Raw genomic sequence first — 22341 nt, 5'->3', positions numbered from 1 at the left:
TCATCATTCGACTACTTGCTTTTTTGAATAGCCCCTTGCACTAATGACTCTATAGCATTAAATGCAGATTTATCAAACGTAGTAGAAATCACAAAAAACTTATGTGAATGAAGTATTTAACTTTCCAAATAATATTGGGTATTTTAAATTTCTAACTCAAAATTTCTTATTGAAGAAACTTTAAGCAAAACTTCTTAATACAATAAATAACACTAAATGGAATTTTCTGACTTTTCTTTCTCTTTTCAGCCTTGTGATAAACTTTCTGCTGCTCAAATCGACATTGTTCCAACACTTTCACTTCTGCTTGGATCACCAATACCATACTCGAACTTAGGCTCAATCATTCCTCGGTTTTTCAGTTTGAATACCAATGGTGTCTGCTTTCATGAAAAACTGGATCCATTAGTAGGATCTGCGTTAGCTGCGGCTGAAAACTGTGTCCAAGTGCAACGATACTTAAGAGCCTACAGTCTTATTTCCACTGAAATATCCAGTTCATTTATAATGACATCTGATGAAATGCTGAAAAATACATCTCAATTATGGAGATCTGTTTCACATGACATAAGCAAAAGCTCACACATATTAAAAGAAATTCAGCAAGGGTACATGGACTATATGCATTTCATAAGGAGCAGCTGTGCTAAAAAGTGGGCTAATTTTAATATTGAATTAATTGCTATAGGACTCCTTATACTATGCTTTTCAGTAGCTTGCAATTTTTGGATTGCTGAACAACTGAATTTTGGCTGTTTTTTAACTATTGCTGGCTGTCTAACTCTTATTTTTACTTTACTAGCTTTGTATTTTTACCAAAACATAATACTCTGTTTACCAATTTTAATAGTAATCATTGGAATTTTAATTAAATTCCAGCGAAAATTCATTGAACTTATTAGCAATTTGAAACCTGCTATTCGTTTTCCTACAGTCGTCATCACATTTCTCTTCCTGTCAAGTTTTTCAAACAGCTTTGTAGTTTATGAAGATCATGTTGCGTTATTTCTTTTGCAATCAATGATATTATACAGATTTTGTCCTTCTGTTATTAATACCACAAAAGCATTCTTCGCTTCAACCAACATAAAACCCAAATCAACAAAACGGATTCAAAAATGGAATTGGAAACTTATATCACAGCCTCTGCTTTTAATGTGCCTTATGATAAGCATCAGAATGGGCCAAAACTTCTACAGATGTCGTGAAGAGCAGATTGCGTGCGTGAATTCAGATTTCATTACACCATTAGAAAAAATACATGGGTTGCAGACATACAAAGAATTCCGACTCATTGTATCATTAATATCCCTCATAATCCCTGTGACGATTTTTCTGACAGTTATAAATTATGGAACTACGTTGAAATCACCAACAGTCACAGCAATTTGTGTAAAGTATGGAATATTTTTTGGATGTGTGTGCATTTGTTTGCGGTGGTGGCTAAACATTGTATCACCAGGTGTTGTGGACAAGATATTGAGAGGCAACGAGGTAATTAATATTTTATCTGTTTAAACCTAACATATTAAAATGTAGTAGAGTGTTGTTTACATTTGTTTCTCATTTTTAACATTGATGGAGGGGGTCCTTGTCTGAAATTTAGTACGTAACTGTGTAGAGTTGAACTATCAGTGAATGAACTTAAGCACAATTTCATTTTCAAAACTTTATGACTTATTAAAAACTGTTGCATTTTGTACATGACAGAAAAAATGTTTTAATTGACACATGTAGTTTAAAAAAAAAAAAACTGGGAGAACAGTTCTGGGTCAGTTTTTTTTTTCTTTAGGGAGGGCGGTATAGTTGAAGTGAAAAAAAAGTCCACTAACTCAGTAAACAAACACACCCAACCGGTGGATAAACATATCATATTCTAGTTGTTTCTTTTGCAAATTTATAAAAAGAAATTCCTGCTGCTTTTTGAAACAGTGAAAAGCAAAGGGATTTAAGTGTAATTTTTTTATATTTTAAGTAAGTGCATGCAAAGTTCAAAACCGTTGGTAGGTTTTCATTGAGAAGTTTTTCTAAATCTTGCTATATAGCAACGCTTACCGGGGCTACTAGTACCAAATCTTACCCCTAAATGGACGAGAGGTTTTCTACCATATGTACCGGTTATCTCAAAATTTTTTTGCCTCTTACACCCCCTTGCTTCTTTAGTTAATGCAAAGTTTGACTGGTGGTGTACATAAAGGTGTGATCAGGATCTTTGTATCCTTTACAATTTTGTCAGGTTAGGTTTATTCCTACCCAACTATAGACAGGCTGCAGAGTAGGAAGAAAAATACCTTCTCCGGGAACTTTAGAGCTTCCGACTATGACCCCTTTACCCCAAACTCAGTTCAACTCCGACTCTGCAGCCATGGCAGATTCTGGACTTGGAGACCAACTCAAACTCTTGGCAAAATTATCCTGACTATGCAGCCCAGACTATAGGTGCTTTAATTCATCTAAGAAAAAACTTTTGAAACTTCATTAAAAAAAAAATTACGAACTGCTCATTCACTGGTTGGGCTACCTTATGTCAATATGCTTGGTATCAATTATTTTCTCATTGGTGCTCATTTTTCTCATGATATAGAATCCATTGGTGCCACCGAGAGCGAATAACATCCCTTATTTGAATATGTTGGCATCTTTGAATACTGATATAATTCTTAGATGTCAGTTCATATTTTAAATTTATTTATTGGTTCTAAATATAGCAGATTAAACTAACTATATTACTCACCACAAATCTGAGGGTATATTTTTTGATAAATTAAGCATTGTTAGCTATTGTAATTTGTAAGGATTATCAATCATATGTGAGAAAAATTCCCAATAAAGTACAAAAGTGCAGAAAGAACAAAATTGCAGGCTTTAAAAACTCCTACAGAATTCGTAATAATTTTTCGTATTTGAAGAGACGTTCTGCTGAAGTTCTACTAATATTCTTGTTGTCATATTTTTTTTATTTTATGAAAACAGATAGCAACTAAGAGAAAATAGTGATGTAGTATTAATAATGAATAAAAGAAAAGTTTATGCATAATTTTTTAACTAGCCCAAATTTGCAAGATTTAAAAAATAATGTTAGACCCAATATTTTAATCTGTTGGATGAAAGCTACCAAAAATTGATAACAATCTGTAAACAACAGCTATTTATTTGCTTCTTTTCATTCATTAATACACTCAAACCTGTTTTTGTGCGGTCTATAAAAATTTCACACAAATTGGGACTCAATTCACATATCTTTAAAACCAATGCTTAATAGTGTAATTTTGAGCATTTTTTTTCAATGCGGTTCCTATCTACCACAAAAACAGGTTTGAGTGTAGTTTATATATATATATATATATATATATATTCTTCTTTACTGAGATTTGAGCACTATCTTTAATGAGGAGTAAGAACATGTCTCATTTGAAGTTTGAGATTTAGAATTTTATTTATTAAAAGCAATTGCAAAGTTAAAAACAATGAAAGAAAAGAACAACTCTAGTTACAATACCAAGTTCTTTTGTGTGTACTGCTTACAGTTTCATTAATGAGTACTGTTTGTAAATAATAATTTAAAGTATAATCAATATTTTAAGGCAGTATGCTGCAGTTTTGTGCTTCAAACTATCTGAAGAATAACACATATATTTCTTTCAGGTAATTTTAACAAGATTTGTCACAGTCACAAGTTTAACTATGTGCATTGCAGTTTTTATATTTCCAATTTTATCCGAAAAGCCATGGGAATCCCTTTCAAAGGAAATATACAATGGAAGTTTAGGTTATTTTTTATTCATTCTTCTACAGTTGATATATCTTATAGCTGGTGATGCTATGGCTCCTGCTGTTATGTTTATGAGCTTATCAGTTATCTTGTATATTTTACTTAGTGAAAGTTCTTCAGAATTAATGGGTAAGTAATTTCTGTTTAAAATTTTTTCGACTGATATTTGTTTTCAACATTAGAAATTATTGTTTAAAATACATAAATGTTTCATGGTTTTGTTTATTTCATGGAAATGATTCAATTTAAATTGTTATAAGTGAAGATAATTTCAATTATATGATATAAAATTTACTTTCAAATATAAATCAGTCCAGTATAGTTTGTTTTTTTTAAAGACAGAAAACTAAATCATTCATTCATGGATCATATAATAGAAATTTGCAAAACACGAATTCGATTAAAATAAATTTTATGACAATTTTTTAAGAGCATTGAAATGAATGAGTACACACGAAGAAGAATCAGTTGATTTTTAATGTTTATCAATTACTTAACTTATATAGTACAAATGAGGCAATGAGAAGCAAAGGGATGTAAGTGAACATTTTCTAGTTTTAAGTGAAACGCATTTAAATGTAGCTTCCTAGGTAGGCTTTCTGAATTTTTTTTCGAAATCATGTTGCATAATAGAACCTACCAGGGCTACTAGTACTATATCTTGCCCCAAGACAGAGGAGAGATTCACCTACCATTTGTGCTGGTTATCTCCAAATTTTTGATTTTGCTACTAATATCCCTTTGCTCCTCACTGCTTTAAATGTACACTGAGAAAAAGCAAATTTGATTAGATATTTTTTTTTTGTTGTTGTTTTTTATTGCATCAACTGTATAGATTTGTTTTAAATTTAATTGAAAGACTGTGGTTTCTCCACTGTTTTGCTATGATTTCCCGATTGTTGAGCTTGAATGAGAAAAAAAGGATTTTTTTTTTTGCAAAAGCACAAAACAAAACAAATAAAGTAAATACAGTAGACCCTCATTTTATGTGGGTTTAATTTATATGGTTTAAGATTGGACACCTTTATGTTATTTCATGCGGATGCAGCATTGCAAACAGATGAAATGTTCCCCTATTTCAAAATCCAAACTCATGGGATTGCAGATCACACATAATCAACTGCGTTTTGGAGTGCTAATAAGTGAGCTTGAGTCACTGGACACTTTTTTGCGATTAGTATCAAGCCTCTTTCCAGAAGAAATGTAATACATAATTCAGAGCTCACTAAAGGAAGAGCCATTAGAAGTGACAAAGGAGAACGAAATGAACTAGGATACCGACATCTATAACACAAAACCAAAAACCTTTCACATTAAAAATTTTGAGCCAATCCCTGACAATGGCAAAATGATTTTTTGATTTTTATTGAAGGAAGATCCCCTCATGGAAATGACGTGCGTAATCATGGATGTGTTAATGCCCCACATAAAACTACAGAGAAAAATAATTAATGACTGCTAAAAGAACGTCATAATCAGCTCTTTCACATTTTCCAAATGCACAACTTGCATAAAGAAAAGTACACACACATTAAACTTATTACATATAGTTATCATATCTATCACTAAAATGAAGTATTTTTTCTGCTATGGAACCTCACCCCTATTTTAACACTGATTTTAAATCTTAATTTACAGGATTTTAATTTATGCATCATTTCCGTGGAACATAACCCCTGTTTAAAGTGAAGGTCTACTCTGTACAAATTCTGGAAAGGCAAAAGGGGAATTCAAAATTAAACTAAAAAAGCAACCCTAATCACTGAATACAAAGTAACTTATGCAATATTCAATCATCAAAAGCTTTAAAATAATTGGGTTCAATATTTTCTCAAAAGAAATAAATTTACTAGGTTTACCATTGATTAATAGGATTTTTTCCAAAATAAATTGTTTGGTTCAAAAAGGTACCCAGCTCACTTTTTCAAAGTTTTGAGAAAAATGTCCCCCCGCCCCCTCTTCACATTTACTTTTCTTTAATTAACTTTTTAAATCTCTAAAATATCTTTATTTAATTTTTATTTAGTGGTATAATGCACAGTAAGACCTACTTTCAGTACCAGATGCCCATGTGTATATGCATTAAGGATTTTATTTCTATTGAAAGAAAAAACAAGAAAAGCACCTTCTATTAATTTGGTTATATAAAAAGTTGATAATGATCTGAAATAAACTGAAACTAATAGTATATGATAGTAAATTTAAGTTATAAAATTTGAAGGCACCTTTTCATCTTTGCAATAAGATGAAAAATACAAAAATGGTCTCTTTCTGGAATTTCTGGGATTCACATTCAACATTATTTTGACTAAAGCCAATACCTAAATGCAATTTCGGATAAGCTGTTGCACATCCCTTTCAATTTTTCAGCTTTTCTGTTTTGATAAGCACTTTGACTGTTTCTAAACCCTACATATTTTGGGGCAGATAAACTATTCATCTCTGACTAAGAACATTAAAAGTTGATTTTTGTGAGTCTTAGTGCAGAAAAAATCAGTTGTTTAACTAGTTGCAAAGCAGAAGAAATTACCTTCTTTATCTGTCATACAGTGGAAAGTACAAGTCAACTTTGTATCAATATATATATATATATATATATATATATATATATATATATATATATATACAGTGGCTCACAAAAGTGTTCGTACACTTTGAAATTTTTTAGTAAAATCGAAATAACGCAAAACTGAATTCGAATATGAAGTCCAATATTTTTTCACATCATTTGCTATGTCATTCTAAATAAAATCCTGTAGTTTTTTTCAAAATATTGACGGATCTTCTTTTCGAAATGGGTCAAAAAACAAAGACACAGAGAAATAATAGGCCACAAAAGTCTTCGTACACTCAAATATTTTCGAATTAATTCATGATTAAAATTTATCATATGTCGTTTTCTTATTATTTTTGCATTGTTTTTACCCTTAAAAGTCATTTGGCTTTAATTTTTTGTTTATTTATTCCTTAATACTGTGCCTATTGCTTTAAAATGGCTGGTATTTGTAAAAAACAACAAATGCCATTCGAAATTTGAATTTTTTTTCTCACAGTATCGGTAAATTGGTTTGAAATGTCTCTAAATTAATTAATTTATTCCATTCTGTAGTTAAGTGCTTGATAAAATGCCTTATAGAAAAGAATCGAACCGAAAACAAGGTAAGAAAAGGTCAACTGGCGAAGTTCACAAAGCGTGATCAAAGATTTACAGTTGAAACATTAATGAAAAATACACATTTGATTGCTGTAAATGTTTCTGCAGAGTTAAATGAAAATTTTTACACTTAATTTTCACCTAAAATTGTTCACCAAGTTCTCTGATTAGCTGGATTAAATGGGACCTCTTCCCGCAGAAATTTTCTCGGCCCAGCGGAAAACAGAAAGCTTTCGCTTTTTGTCGCAAAATCAATGATAAATAAGTTCAAAATGTTTTGGAATTAGGTCTTACTTACAGATAGAAAAGAAGTCAAGATTTTTGGTTAAATTCTTGTATAATTGTAAATAGAAGAAAAAATTAGGAACTTAATCTTAAGAACTTAGTTGGAGCAGTTAACCAGGACGGTAAAGGTGTTTTTGTGTGAGGGTGCGTATCAACACCAAGACTTAATAGGTTGGAATTTTTTGATGAAATAATGAATCATGCTGTTCATTTAAATATTTTAAGAACGAATTTTAAACTCTTAGCCGAAAATTTGAGTATCGGAAAAAACTTTGTTTTTTATCAAGATAACGATAAGAAGCACACAGTTTTCAACGTTTATGTCTAGTGCCTCAAAAATTGTCCAAAAGTTTAGAAAATACCCCTTCAATCTCCAGATTTGAACTTAATGTAATATATTTAGAGATATCTGGAGGCTAGATTACGAAAATATGGCTTTGAAACGAAAATAGAGCTAGAAACAGTAAGTCTCGAAGTGTGGTTGAACATTTACTCAGAAATTACGCAAAAAAGAAAGTAAAAAGAATAAAATCTATTCCCAGACATTTAAAAGGTGTTTTTGATACTGCATGATATTTTACTAAATAATAACTTAATAAAAAGTTAGATTATTCAATAATATATGGATATTTTTTAAAGTGTACAAAGACTTTTGTGAAATAAAATTTCCGGCACTTTTTGGCTTTTGATTTTTAAAAAATTAAGTTTTAACATTTTTTTTTTAACTTCATGTAATTTTGTTGAAAATTGATCACAGATCTTAAAATTAAATACCTATCCCGAAATATTAATTCTAACCAATGGATAGAGAGTCCTATTTCATTGAAAGTCGTAGGTGTACGAACAACTTTTGGGAGCCACTGTATATATTGTTCAATAGTAAATGCTTCTTTAAATAAAAACCATCTACTTGGCTAAGAGCAGTTCAATGCATAAAAAGGTCTCTTAGAGAAAACTTTTGTAGCAAAGAAAGTGCTACTTGTTATCATTATTTATAACTTATTGCCAAATATATAGGCTTACTACAGCAAGTTAAAAGTATTTACAAAAATTGTGTTAAAATCCATCTTTGGAGAAGACAAGAAAAAAGAAAAAAAAGCACTTATGCACAATTTATGCAGTATACAGGGTGGCGACAGGAACTGTGAAAAAAAGTTCCCTGACTTTTCCCTGATTTCCCTGATTAAGTTCACCAAATTTCCCTGATTTACGTTACCAATGATAATGGTTTTCTTTCTTTGCTCTACTTGAAATCCATTGTGTGTTTGCATAAAATGCAGTATTTTAAACGTTTTAAGTTGTGTAAAGTTGTTGAACTAAAGATATATTTTAAAAAGATGCTACTTTTTTTAATAAAATGGTTAAAAAAACATATCAAGTCATTTTTTTGGGGGGGGGGGACCTACAAAACAGTATATTAAATTTTTCTACAATGGAAAGATTATAGAAAAAAAACTACTTTACTTTCAAAAATCACTTAGCATAAGAATTTTAAGAAACTATTAAAATTACTCTTAAAAACATGTGTATTTATGATAGAACTAAAAAGTAATTGAAATTATTTTGAACTAAGTTTTCAAAGAGTATAATAATTGTTGCAAAAATAACAAGTAATAGTGAAAGAATAGAAGTAATGTAGTTATTCTTATATAACTAATTGACATATTTATGCAAAACAGATGAAACCATTCGACATCTATTCATAGGGAGTTTTTCTCTAATCAAGAACATAGGTTTTAATGAATGAATACAGCATTTTAACAGTAAAAAAATTAAGATATTTATTTAAGTACACATGTTAACTCTATTTCAAATGATTTCAGTATGTAACAAAAAAAAATCTTGGATTGCTTTTGTAACAAACAACTTTGAAATGCAAGAAAAAAAGAAAAAAAAAAAATTAGTTAATTTCAAAATATATAAAAGAAGAATACAACTTGGTTGTAAAATTAAATAATCACTTCAGTCTGAACAAAAGAAAACCTTTATAATCTGCGGTGACATCAAATAGTATAACGGCAAAAAACAAAGTTTTTTTTATTGAAAGTTCAATTTTAGCAATTAAATTAAAATCGCGAAGAAGTAATAACTTTTAAGCTTTCATAGTATTAATTCAAAAACCAAAGATTTCTTCTTGAAATCGTGATTACAGCACGCTAATTACTTCGAGACAATGGAATAAAGGCAAAGGAGCTAAGGCATTAATGAAGGCTTTCTCTTTGCCTGTATGGTTGTTTATTTTACGTAGCATTGAAAGCGTAAAAGGAGATTTGAAGTCCCTAGGTAAAATAAACAACCTAACAGACACAAAAGCAATCTTAGGACGTTCATCCTGTGGTTAATAAGTAAGATTCAATACTTTGACGTTGAGGAAAACAGATGCACAAATATGCGGCAGTGTATAATCTCACCTCATTAATTTTACTTTTTTTTTTGAACAGTTAATTGGCGGAAAATACGTAGGGAATTAGAGTACTTAATTTTGTAAAGCAAAAAAAAAATTTTTTTTCTTCATAAAATCAATTTTCCCTGATTTTTTGTTATTTTTTCAAAATTCCCTGATATTTCCCTGACTTTTCCGTGATTAATAAAGTTCCCTGACTTTTCCCTGATCTCCCTGATTTCCCTGATCTGTCGCCACCCTGGTATAGCTTCAGTAATTTTTTTTTTTTTTTTTTTTGGGGGTGGGGAATTGGCTGATGTGGGTTTAAGAGAGTTTGCAACATTATGCATGATTATTTCAATTATAATTATGAAAAACAATTATCAATCTTGAACTTTTCAATTGTATTTATTTGTGAATAAAAAATATGTTCAATTAGTTACTAACATCAGTTAATCCTAAGCCTTAATGCTTTAATTAAATGTTGGAATTATTTCATATTGTTTTTATTGTTATCTGATAGTTTGCAAATTAGCATGAATCCAAACTCATTGTTAAAAAATATATATAACTGAGTTTTTAACACTAAACAGATGGGTTGCATTAACTTAGGTTTTTCCATTGTGATTTCCTAGAGCAAGCCACTTATAGTTATAAGATAAATAAATACCTTTGTGCTGAACAGTAAAGTAAACATAAACAATGTCAAAAAAGCACAAATTTTCAGATTACTGCATACACGTGTTTCGGCGTTTCAGGGAACACCTTTTTCAATGCAAAAAGTAAAGAGCTTATGGATGTCTTTTCATCCATGTTTACTTCACTTATAGTCATGTTTTTTCTTGAATTTTAGCATGCTGCTTTAGTTTTTCATTTTATGCACTTTGTGTTATTTTCCCCCCAAGTATCTTCATATGTTATTTCTCAAGGGTGTTTTTTTATAGAAATGCCATATGCCTTAATACTTCATCAAACTTCAAAAGTAAGGTATCATTTTAAAGACTTATTTTCCTGCTTTTGGCAGAAAATAAACAAACGATTCATTTAGACTGCTGAAGAAATTACACTTTAATAAACCAAATGAGTTTGTTGTTTGGTTAAATTGCAAACTCCTGATCTCATTGTTAAAAGAGAGAGCTAGATAACTCAGTCTGTAGAGCATTAAGCTTAGAACCGAGCAGTTATATTTTGAGTCCCTGCTTGGGCAGTCTGCCTTAATAAAAGTTTAAAGCAAGCATTTTGCTTACAACACCACCATATTGCTAACACCAACGGCCTTAAAATTAATGCAGCGGTAATACTCTCCGGTTTTTTCCCCCCTTAAACAAGCACTTTGTGTATTATGCATTTTTAAGTCATTACCTCAATTAGTTCGTGAGTTACTGAGTGCGGTAACTTTCAACCTGGCGAATGGGTTAATTTTTACATCTAGTGTGTTTACATGGCACTTTTACAGCAGGGCTAAAAATTTTGAGCACGAATGCTTCGTACTGGTCAGCTAGTTAGCTATAGTACTATCTTTCATGTTCTGGGTAACAGTCGTGTTAATAAATAACTTTGTAAAATACTCTATAAGATATAATGTAAATTTAATAAAACTTTAAAAAGTCATAAATACGTGTTTATTAATTCTCCTTAAAAATACAAAGAACCCCGAGAAATGTAGAGCAGATTCAACCAGTCTGTTAAGTGTTACAACTGGTTTCATTGATTTATTCAGAGTTTTAAACATTAGTTTTAATTTACCTTTTTCACTGTGCTATATTTTTGAAAAATAAAAATTAGTAAAAAAAAAGCTTTGGAAAAATTAATTGAAAATAATGTGTTTACATATTTTCCATACTCACCATATTTTTTTTACTGTTTAGAAACTCATGTTTGGATAGATGCTATTGTTTGGAGTTTATCATCACGATACTGGTTTTATGGAACTGCACATCAACCAACATTTGCTTCCATTCAGTGGGATGCTGCATTTCTTCTTAATTACAAAGAAATATATAGCTATACTTTGTCAGGAATACTGGTGGTGTTAAATACATTTTGCTCAAATGTGTTGCATGGGTTATCTCTACCACTAATATTAACATGGCCACAACCTTACATGTGCTCTTCGAAGTCACTTTTAAAACTCCATATGAAGTATCTTTTTTGCTTCGGATTCAAGGTAAGTATTTTTCGTTAAACTATAATATATGTTTTATATGTCAGTGCTGTAGTTTAGGTGGGTGGATGCTGGGGATGGTCTCCCCTCACTCTGGAAATATTTGGTTTTTATTATTAAAATAATGCAGGTGTAATATATGCAGTTGGCTCTCTGTTTAATGACTTTCAAGGGACCACAAAAAATCGTCCTTAAGTAGAAAGCGTCCTTAAATAGAATGCTTTTAACACTACAGTGGACCATCTAGGACCGTTAAAAGCTGTCGTTAAATAGAGCATCGTTAAACAAAGAGCCAACTGTATAATTTTTTGTATCAACCTACTTTTTCTTTTGGTGAGTCCCTCCAAACCATTTTTCCAACTACAGTAGACTCCCAATTATCCGGCTTAATTGGGGCTGGGGGGGGGGGGGGGGTAATCTGGTTAAGCAAAATACTGGTTAAAGTGGAGAATGAAAAATAAAATTATGTAATTGATGGAAATTCACTTTTTAAAATGGTATTAAACAATTAATCACACAATCAAGTTGCATTGAACAATTAAAATAATATTTTTAAAAAGCATTAATAAAGAGAAGAAAGTTTAATTCAAAAACTTTTTATATTCCATTAAAAAGAATTCTCAAAAAAATTTAGCCTTTTTTTTTTTTGGCTGAAGGTTGGAACTTCGACAACTTGCTGCTTGTACATAATTTCACAATTTTTTAAAACCACATTACATCAATGAGGAAGCTGATGCTTGTTGTTCTGCATCATATTATGCCATTTCGAATGTCATTCCTTCTGAATGTATATGACAGGGGTCAGATTGCAAACCCTGCCCTATTTTCTCTGTGACTGTCTCTATAATTGAACTGAATTCCAATCAAGTCTGTTCTACTCATATAATGGAGCCCTTTTCATTATCATTTTTTTTTATTGCAAAACGAGTATACAGTCGAACCTCCATACATCGAACTCCCACATATCAAAATTTTCTATATATCGAAATCCTAACAAATTTCTATGTTTATTATATAGAAAAATTGTTCTATATATCGAAAAAATCTCTATATATTGAGATTTTTTTTCCACTTTAGACTGTTTGTCTCATGAAAAATAAAGGTTAGAGGAGAAAATTACGTTCACACTAAAGGTTGCTTCGGAACTCATAAGAAATCTGGGGTTGAATGGTGTGTAGTTAAGTCGTTGTTCCGTTCTGAAGTTCTTAAATTCCCTCAAGTTTATTTCAAATTTTAGCTGTAACCAGTAACACTATAAATCAGTTTCAAATTATCCTTTTGTTTGTTGATTAGCATTTCTAGTCTTTTTAGCTTCAGTAAAAATCATTCAAGTTAAGTAGATTAATTGTTTACTTTTCTCCCGATTTTATTGTTAAAACGAAAATCCCCTAATGTTACGATCAAGCTGAATTGCCGAAGAATATGAAGATGTATGGTTGGTGTAAAAATGTAATTTCTGTTAATTTTTTAATCATTAACTTTCATTTAATCCGATACTCGTATAAAATATAAATTGGGTTTCATACACGAAAATTAGCTTTTATTTTAATGTTTTAGGATACTTTTATGATAAAATAAGATTGTTTCCATGTATAGAAATTTCTATACATTGAATTTTTTTCCGGCAATTTGCTACTTTGATATATGGAGGTCCAACTGTATTACCACTAGTTAAGCCTTTTTTTTTTTTTTTTTTGTTTTAAAAAAAGCATTTAGTGTTTTTTTTTTTAATTTGATTTTTTAATTTTTGAAATACCGCCGGTAAAACTGGTGATTCGGTTAAGCAGGAGTCTACTGTGCAAAACTGTTATACACAGGGGCAAATACAGACTACCATTTTACGGGAGGGGTCATACTGAAGAATACCCCCCCCCCCCATGAACAAACTTACGGTTTTGAATACAAAAAACTTTCTGCAACTGCCTGGGTGTCAATAAAAAGTACAAAATTGACCAGGAATAAAGCAACTAATAGGGCATAAACGTTAAATTAATTTCATAAGCAATGAAAGACAGGAATAGTTCAAATATTTACTTTCAAAAATATTTAACGAAGTGAAAAAGACTACTGAAATCGTTTTTGTTTTATTCATAAAGTGTTAGAACACCATGTGGACAGATACTACTATCGCCCACAGTTTAGAGGAGGGTCATGACCCCCATGACCCTCTCCTTGTATCCGCCACTGGTTATACATGAGGGGTTGGCATAAGCTCAAACATGATTTATGATAGTTATTACAGTTCCAGAAACCAACTGAAGTAAAATAACTAAATTATAGAAAACAGATACTGCAAAATGTTCACAATAGTTGCGTACTTATTAAGGGTGTACCGATGAATTGGCTGATTTTGCCAAGTAATTGAAGGAAAAATGATTTTTTAAATTAAAATTATTTTAAGCACCTACAATGAGAAACTGCTAAATGAGTTTATTAACAATTTATTATTAATTTTCTGCAATATAAGATAGCATATAAATTTTAAAAAATGATAATAATAAATAATAATTAGAGACGTACCGAGTAGCACTTTGGCCGAGTACCGAGTACTCGGCCGAGTGCCGAGTTACCAAGTACTCGGCCTTTCGCTACTCGGCTGAATTATCAAGTACCAATTATGTTTTAAGAAGAACCACCGACACACATGTGATGAATTTTGAACTTATTGAAATAGTAGTATAGACCTCCTTGTCCATATAATAGTTTTTAAAACTAAATTTCTGCTGAAATTTAATTGCGCATTATATATACAATTTTGTTTGTGTCAAAAATTTTACAAAAAAATTATTTTTAAAATTAAAAATAAATAAAAGGTATGATTAATCAAGTTGGAATTAAAACAAATTACAGTAAAATCCTTCTAATGCGGACACTAACGGGACAAAATTTTTTTGTCCGCAATAGAGAGGTGTCCGCAGGACAGGGGTTTAATAATGTTATTTGCATTGGAACTGGGGAATTAAAAATTGTCCGAATAAGAGGGGTGTCCATTAGGAGGGGTTTCACTGTATACCAATCAATTATAGTTCTAGTCCACCAAACATAAATAATTTTTAAAAGCAGATAAAACAAATGTGCAGGAACACTGCAGATACGTTTTTCTGCCCCCTCCCTCCCCCCGTTACAAGGAACGTCCTTTTCAGTGCATAACATGTGAGCTAAAGAATGTAAAGACATTCAACAAAAAAATCTGACTTTTGTTGGATGCCTTTAAATCTACAAGCTCCCATTTTGTGCATTGAAAAAGGAATTCCTTGTAACGCCAGAACACGTGTCTGCAGAGTTTCTGCACTGTACTTTTAACGTTGTTTTATTTCCTTTTATTTTTTAAGCAAAGGTATTTTTACATTTTTTATAACTAATTTTTGTTTGTAGCAAAAATCCACTGAATAACTTTTATAAAAAAATTTTAACAGATTCTAAAAAAGCTTATTTTAAAAACTCCAGCATTATCTTCCCTGAATTGAATAGAGAGAGATTGAATAGATATGGAGTTTTATTACGAATGTCATAGTAATGTGACAAAAATGAAGACTCTCAAAATTACAACTAACTGTACATGTTTTGCAAAACCACAAAAAGGTTTTTTTTTTTTTTTCAAACTGATTTATTCACCACATAAAACAAATTTTGATTTACAAAAATGGTTTTGTATACAGAATTTCTAAAATTTATTTGAAATGAAGAAATTTAAGCTGTGAATTATATTACACCGTTTTATTTCAAATTTAGTTTTTGTAGAAAATGAATTAATTTCTTAAAATATGTATTGAATTCAATGAAAAAATGGTTCACTTTTAAAGTATGGATTTTACTTGCTGATTTAAAAATATTTATGAAACTCATGGAAATGAATGCCAGTTCATACTAAAGATTTAAATTGGTAGGTTCATATTGATTTCTTCAGATAATGATACTTTATTTTGCTACACATTCAGTTATTTATTTAATGCTTTTTATAAATAACTGTTCTTGAATTTTCCTCTTTAGCTTTTAGGAACTGTGTGTGCATCAATCATCCTGAGGCAACATTTGATGGTATGGAAAATATTTTCACCAAAATTGCTCTTTGAAGTAGTTGGCATTATCATCAGCATGGCATGTGTTAGTGTGAGCCATTGTTTTATGTCCATTGTTATTTCAAAATATCATACATTTATTAGATCACACTATGGTAATCCATTTGTAAATAAAGAATAATTATAGATTGTAGATTTTTATATAGATTACTTGGAGTTGAAATCTGTTGAATATTTTGTAAAAGTTTCAAATAAATGTTTCCATATATATATATATATATATATATATATATATATATATATATATATATATATATACAGTGAAACCTCCCTTAACAGACAATCCTCAATATAGGCCATTCCATGTAATTAACTCTGAATAACGGACAGTTATTTCACAAAAAATTTCCCTTGAGATCGTAGCACTTCCGTTTTTTTTTTCTTTTCACAGAATATCTTAGTAACTGCTTGCCTTACAAAGCTTTTCATCCTCCACAACTAATATCCCCCTCCCCCATCATTTCCTTATCACTGTTTCTTGGAATTAAAAGGGTGGTAATGGGCAGAGGCAGCGATTGGGGCTTAAGAGTTGGGGGCAGAAAAAAAAAAGAACTAAAAGACATGGTACTTTTTGCGAGCAGCAAAAAATGAAAAAAAAAAAGTCATAATTTTGTTATGGCTAGTTTTGAAAGTTATAAAGCAGATAAGTAAAAATTGATGTCAGTCTAACAATTAACGTACATTTTTCTTAAGATTTCAATGAATTTTGTACACAACTATTCAAAAGTTAAGATAAAAAGGAGAAAACTGGGTGCTTTTTCTAACTGGGGCTCTCGGGAGATGCAATTGAGCGTACTGGCGCCGGTAGTAGTTGGCTGTATGGCGCCGTGGTTTCGTTGGGTTGTTTAATTTTTAGACATGAAAAATATTGCCCATATTCAAGGTCATATTGCCAAGTGTCAATCATGCAATAGTGATACTCGAAATAAAATAAATAAACTAACCATAAAAAGTAGAGAATTTTCGGAAGCACTGAAATACAGTAAAGAATTGAAAAACTTTTTCCTGAGCAAAGGGGACACTGAAGGACTTGCTAAGGTAAATGATTTAAATATTTATATTGAGAAACAGGCTTGTAATGCAAAAAAAGAGATAAACTGTTTTAACAGATTATTTTAATTGATTAAATGCTTTTTAAGACAAGTGTGTGCTGTCAGTATACCTTTATTAAGAAAAAACAGATTAATTACACTTGACGTAAAATGTAGTAAACCTTTCGCAATTGTTTCGATTGTGTTCTACAAAGGGAACAACAGTCCATTTTGAAAAAGGTAAATTAAGTAGTTCCTCCTAATAGCGGACACCTCCCAATAACGGACAAAACTTCTAGTCCCTTGACTGTCCGCTATTTGGAGGTTTCACTGTATATATATATATATATATATATATATATATAAAACAAGAGATACAATTTAAGACAAATTTAAAATAGCATTTCAAAGATATTGAAAAAATAAATAAAAAAGTTTACCGTAATGCCAGCGCAAAGCTGCTAGAAACAAAAACAGTACAAACATATTCACACAAACAGTCAAAATATAAATTAAAAAAGTTGCTTTTTTAATTTATATTTTGACTGTTTGTGTGAATATGTATATATATATATATATATATATATATATATATATATATATATATATATATATATATAAATATATATATTTATATATATTTTATATATATATATATATATATATATTTTATATATATATATACAGTGAAACCCCTCTATTACGGACACTAACGGGACAAACTTTTTTGTCCGTAAGAGAGGGGTGTCCGCTTTACAGAGGTTTTTTTAATTTAATTAACTTTAGTTATTTGTTTATGTTTTTTGAAATCTTAAATGAAATATGTGTGAATTCTACTCTTTCATATGCATAGATTTTTTTTAATTTACTAGTTTTTACCAACATATACATAATAAACAATTATTTTATCAGGTTAAATTCAAATATTACAGTTTTGCACACTCAAAGAGATTTAAATAACAGGTTCGCATAAAAATTACATACCTAATTTGTACTTTAAAAAATTGTTCGATTGATGTCTGTTGATATGTTTTGATCGATGAAAGTCTTTCATTTTCGAAATGTATCTTAAGTTCTTGTACCAAGTCTAGTCCTTTAGGATCGTTGTGTTTAATTGAAAATTCCCTGAGTCCATCTAATACGCTTAAAGCTTCGTTAACATTTTTAATTGTTTTAACGTCTTCTTTTACGGACAGTTCATCTTCATCGTCATCCTCAACTGTATGATCTTCGTTAATTTCGCGCACTATGCTTGCAATTTCTGTTTCGCTTTCTTCAGTGAAAACTTGGTCGTCGATGGGAGCATAGTCTTCAGCGGTCACATTTGTGAACCCTGCTTGTTGCATTAACGACTGCAAATCGGATCCATCATTGTCACAATCAACTTCGTTGTCAATTTCCTCTGTGGCAGATCCTTTTTTGAATCCAACGCGATTAAAGCAACTTACTATTGTTCATGGGCAGATTTATGGGGGGTCAGAGGGGGGCAATGCCCCCCCCAGTTTTGGGAGGACTTTATGTAGTAACAACACATCTTCCAAAAATTAAAAAAAAAAAAAAAAAAATCATTTTTTCGTTTTTGAATAATTCAGAAGAGCATGGGTGGATTTTTAGGGGGGGGGAGGGCAAAGGGGACAATGCTCCCCAGTTTTGGGAGGAGTTTATATAGTAACAACTTATCTTCCAAAATCTTATAACAAAAAAAAATCATGATTTTTTTCTTTTTTGAATAAGAAATTCAAGTTTATTTTTTCTTTTAAACTTAAAATAGCCGTTTCTTACAAAGTTTGAACAAAACTGTACAAGTGTATAATCTATTACTCAATTTCAGAGGCTGGAAAGTGCAAATTATTGATAGGTTCTAAAATCCCTGAAAAGAATTGGCGCAGTATAGCCTACAAGGGCTCTTGAACCAAAAACCCAATGTAACCAACCAAACCTTGAAAATAATTAGACAAGTCCTTGAAACTCCTAAGCAAAGTGTGCTTCAATTTTATTTCTTATCAAGTGTATAAATTAAGAATTGTTCAAATGGGTAGTATGTTACTCTCTTGATACCCATTCCCTAAATCTGTGCACCATTTCTTTTAAAGTATTAATTTGCATCACAAAGCATTTTTAAAGCGTAAAACTTATAAAAAAAATTATTTGCCTATTATTTCCAATTAACCCTTATAAGACTTCAAAATGCAGAATTTTATATCCATTTTAGATACTTTCCTCCGGGGGAGTAACCCCCGGGCCCCCTAAAAACTGGAGATATTCTATATCCCACTTAAAAGGGAGCACTGCGTCACTCTCTTAATACCAGCCCCCTCTCTTTTAAGGTCAATTTAAAAAGGACAGCATGATTACACACAGTAATGAAAACGACACATAAAAAAGTAAAGAATGACCTTACGCATCACAGAAAACAGACAAGAACATGGGAGGGGGAAGGGCAATTAAAAATGTTGCTCAAAAAAAAAAAAAAAAAATCCTGCCCCCCCAGGAATTCAGTCCTAAATCCGCCTATGCTATTGTTTCTCTTTTACCTTCCTTCCATGCGTGCTTAACCCAGCTGATTGCATCTAACACATCAATTGTTTTGGACAATTCGCTACTTGTTTTAGTTTCTTCCATTTTATTGATTAAATGCTTCATAACTAGTTGTCTGTATTGAATTTTAAATGCTTGAATTATCCCAGCATCCATAGGTTGGCATTTCGATGTTGTGTTTGCTGGCAAGAAGACTATTTCTATATTTTTCAAGTGAAAGTCTTTGGGATGGGAGGGCGCGTTGTCCATAAAAATAACAATATGCCTTTTTTCTCTCCCCAACTTCTTATCAAAAGTTACAAGCCAATCAGATATGACACTGGTTGTCATCCACGCTCTTCTATTTGAATACCAGTCTACAGGTAATTTTTTTATATCCAGTCCTTTAAAACACCGAGGTCTGGCTGCTTTTCCGATGACAACTGGTTTTAATTTTGTACCATCCATGCTGGCACCCAACAAAACTGTTAAGCGTTCTTTGGAGATTTTGCCACCAGAGCAGTTTTTTTCCGTAAAGTTAAGGTTTTATCTGGCAGAGTTCTATAAAACAAACCGGTCTCATCAATGTTATAAATGTCACATGGCTCGTAATTTTCAATCAAACTAGGCACTTTCTCAAACCATTTCTCGCAAACGTCAGCATCCACATCCATGGATTCACCACATATTTTTTTAAAAACGATATCATGTCTCGTTCGAAAACGATTTAACCATCCATTGGAAGCTTTGAAATTTTCTATACCCATTTCAGTAGCTGCTTCTTTCGCCTTTTCTTGTAAAATAGGGCCAGAAATCGGAATATTTTTGCTTCTTGCGGACACAAACCATTTAAACACAATTTCATCCACTGCAAGGGCATTACTTTTAGGAAAATCTTTTTTCTTCTCTTGGTTTCCATTTATGAACCATTCTTTCTTAAACTTCTCTTTTCCTTTTAATATACAGGAAATTTGTGTGCGTCCCACACCAAACTTTTCAGCAATGTTCCGTATTCCAATTTTATTTTTTTCTGCGAAATCTATAACTTCAATTTTTTCTTTAAGAGAAAGAGTACGACGCTGACGATGAGTATTCAGAGCCATTTCGATGAGAACGATGAAACAACTGAATGCTTTTACCCTTAAGTTTACTTTATGATATTGCATTGGCTTTACTTTTACTCTCTATAAAATATTTTTGTTAGATGGCGCGTCAACTCGGCTCCACTTAGACACAACACGCCTGCTTGTTAGTCATCTGAAAAGGAACAAGACAACGGGGGAGGGTGGGGGTATACAGACAGAAACTTGCAGAATAATCATTTTCTCTTTTCTTTTCTTTTATTTTTGACGATTTGATGATGTTTTTTGGAATGAAAAATGCATTTCGGTGTCAAGCTGAAAATTTTTTGCTACGCAGTAAATGCAAAGTAAAATTGCAAAGAAATATTTTTTTTATCTCCGTATAAGCTGGTCGACTTTGCATTAAATGAAGCCTTTCAATGGAGTAGCTATTTAATTCTCAAGTTTTAAATACTGTCCGCAAAAAAGGATATATCAATGTAAATGACTTCGAAAAGGGTGTCCGTGTCCGTATTTGAGGGTGTCCGTACGAGAGAGGTTCCTTATACATTAGGTTTAATGTCTCTCTGCCGGGGAATTAAAAACTGTCCGCATAAGAGGGGTGTCCGCATTAAAGGGGTGTCCGTTAGGAGGGGTTTCACTGTATATATATATTTTATATATATATATATATATATATATATATATTAGCTTTTCCTAAATAAATGTTTATCCTAAATAAATAAAATAAAAACTGAGCAATGAGTGCGATTATGAAGGCTTCCATAATGCAAGATTGAATTTATATATTCTACAAACCAACATGTTAGCCATTAAATGCTGCGTGTTGCCATTTAGCAACATACCCAACTCAGTCTTTTAAATACTATGAAGACAAATTGAAGTTCTATTGTTGTCAAAAACAAAATAAAACATTCGCTGAATTATATGCCATTAAATCAATTTCAAATTTGCAAGCCCAGCACTAATATGATGGAAAATAAAAATAGATTAAATTTTTCAGCATTCGCAAATGTAGGATACTTTCTTTAGTTTTGTATACTTGCTAATGCCTACCTTTTGCTATTATAAGGGTAAAATTTTAATACTTTAATCATAAGGTTTTTGACAACTTTTATCAATGTTTTAAATGGGACTTGGATCTGAAAATTTTTCGATGCTCCAGTTCCTTTCCTAGGAAGTAGGCCATGACTCCGGCTCCTGAGCTTTCCTGCCCTTTTTCACATGGAATAATAGGAAACATGCAACTTGGCTGTTGGTTTTAAACAGCAGGGATCAATAGTCAGACAGTAAAAAAGAGAAAGCTATGAAATCCGAAATAATTCAACAGGCTGTAAAAACTAAATGTTTGGAGCATTATCATAAATATTTTGCATGCTTTTAATTTATTTGACACGTAACAGACCAACAACTAAAATCAAGTTAAAAAACAAATAAATTATTAAAATAAAGAATATAATAAGCCTATTTAAGGTATCACATGCACAAATAATTTCTTGTTTTCAAAATAACTGAAGCAATTATAGGATGCAAAAGGACTGATTCCATCAGAGATGGACATTTCCATCAAGGCACAAGTTTAATTTTGGTATGTTTCCAGATAATTTATTTAGGGATTGTAATAGTACACAGGGTTTTTTTTTTTTTTTTTTACTTTTGATTTTTCCTTGACTTTTCCAATTTGGCACAGTAAATTTAGAAAACTCTCTGACCTTCAGATTTCTGTATTTTAACAATTTTTGAAGTTTTCCCAGAGCTTTATTGGTCACATAGCAATTTTGAAATAAGTTTACCATGACAAATTTTGAGATTGAAATATTGGCTAGACAAGACTTATGGGGAATAGATTTATGATAAAAAGGCATGTGCAAAAT

At 31.1% G+C, this 22341-nt stretch overlaps 2 protein-coding genes across 2 annotated transcripts in view; one reads left to right on the top strand and one right to left on the bottom strand.

Moving 5' to 3' along the window:
• The window catches only part of LOC129230458 (GPI ethanolamine phosphate transferase 3-like), a 30032-nt gene extending 14074 nt beyond the window's left edge, over window positions 1–15958 (top strand). Inside the window, exons 4-7 of the mRNA XM_054864857.1 lie at window positions 250–1494; window positions 3646–3901; window positions 11463–11761; window positions 15749–15958. Of these exons, the coding sequence (XP_054720832.1) occupies window positions 250–1494; window positions 3646–3901; window positions 11463–11761; window positions 15749–15958 (2010 nt within the window). The remainder of the gene's footprint in view (window positions 1–249; window positions 1495–3645; window positions 3902–11462; window positions 11762–15748) is intronic.
• The window catches only part of LOC129229866 (serine/threonine-protein kinase ULK3-like), an 82010-nt gene continuing 60136 nt past the window's right edge, over window positions 468–22341 (bottom strand). The window contains exon 16 of the mRNA XM_054864245.1: window positions 468–525. The gene's annotated coding sequence lies outside the window, so the exon portion shown is untranslated. The remainder of the gene's footprint in view (window positions 526–22341) is intronic.

This window comes from Uloborus diversus, chromosome 9 (genome assembly GCF_026930045.1).
Source record: "Uloborus diversus isolate 005 chromosome 9, Udiv.v.3.1, whole genome shotgun sequence".
Taxonomy (NCBI): Eukaryota; Metazoa; Arthropoda; class Arachnida; order Araneae; family Uloboridae; genus Uloborus; species Uloborus diversus.
The sequence above is the reverse complement of the archived record's forward strand: the minus strand, read 5'-3'. Positions and strand labels throughout refer to the sequence as shown.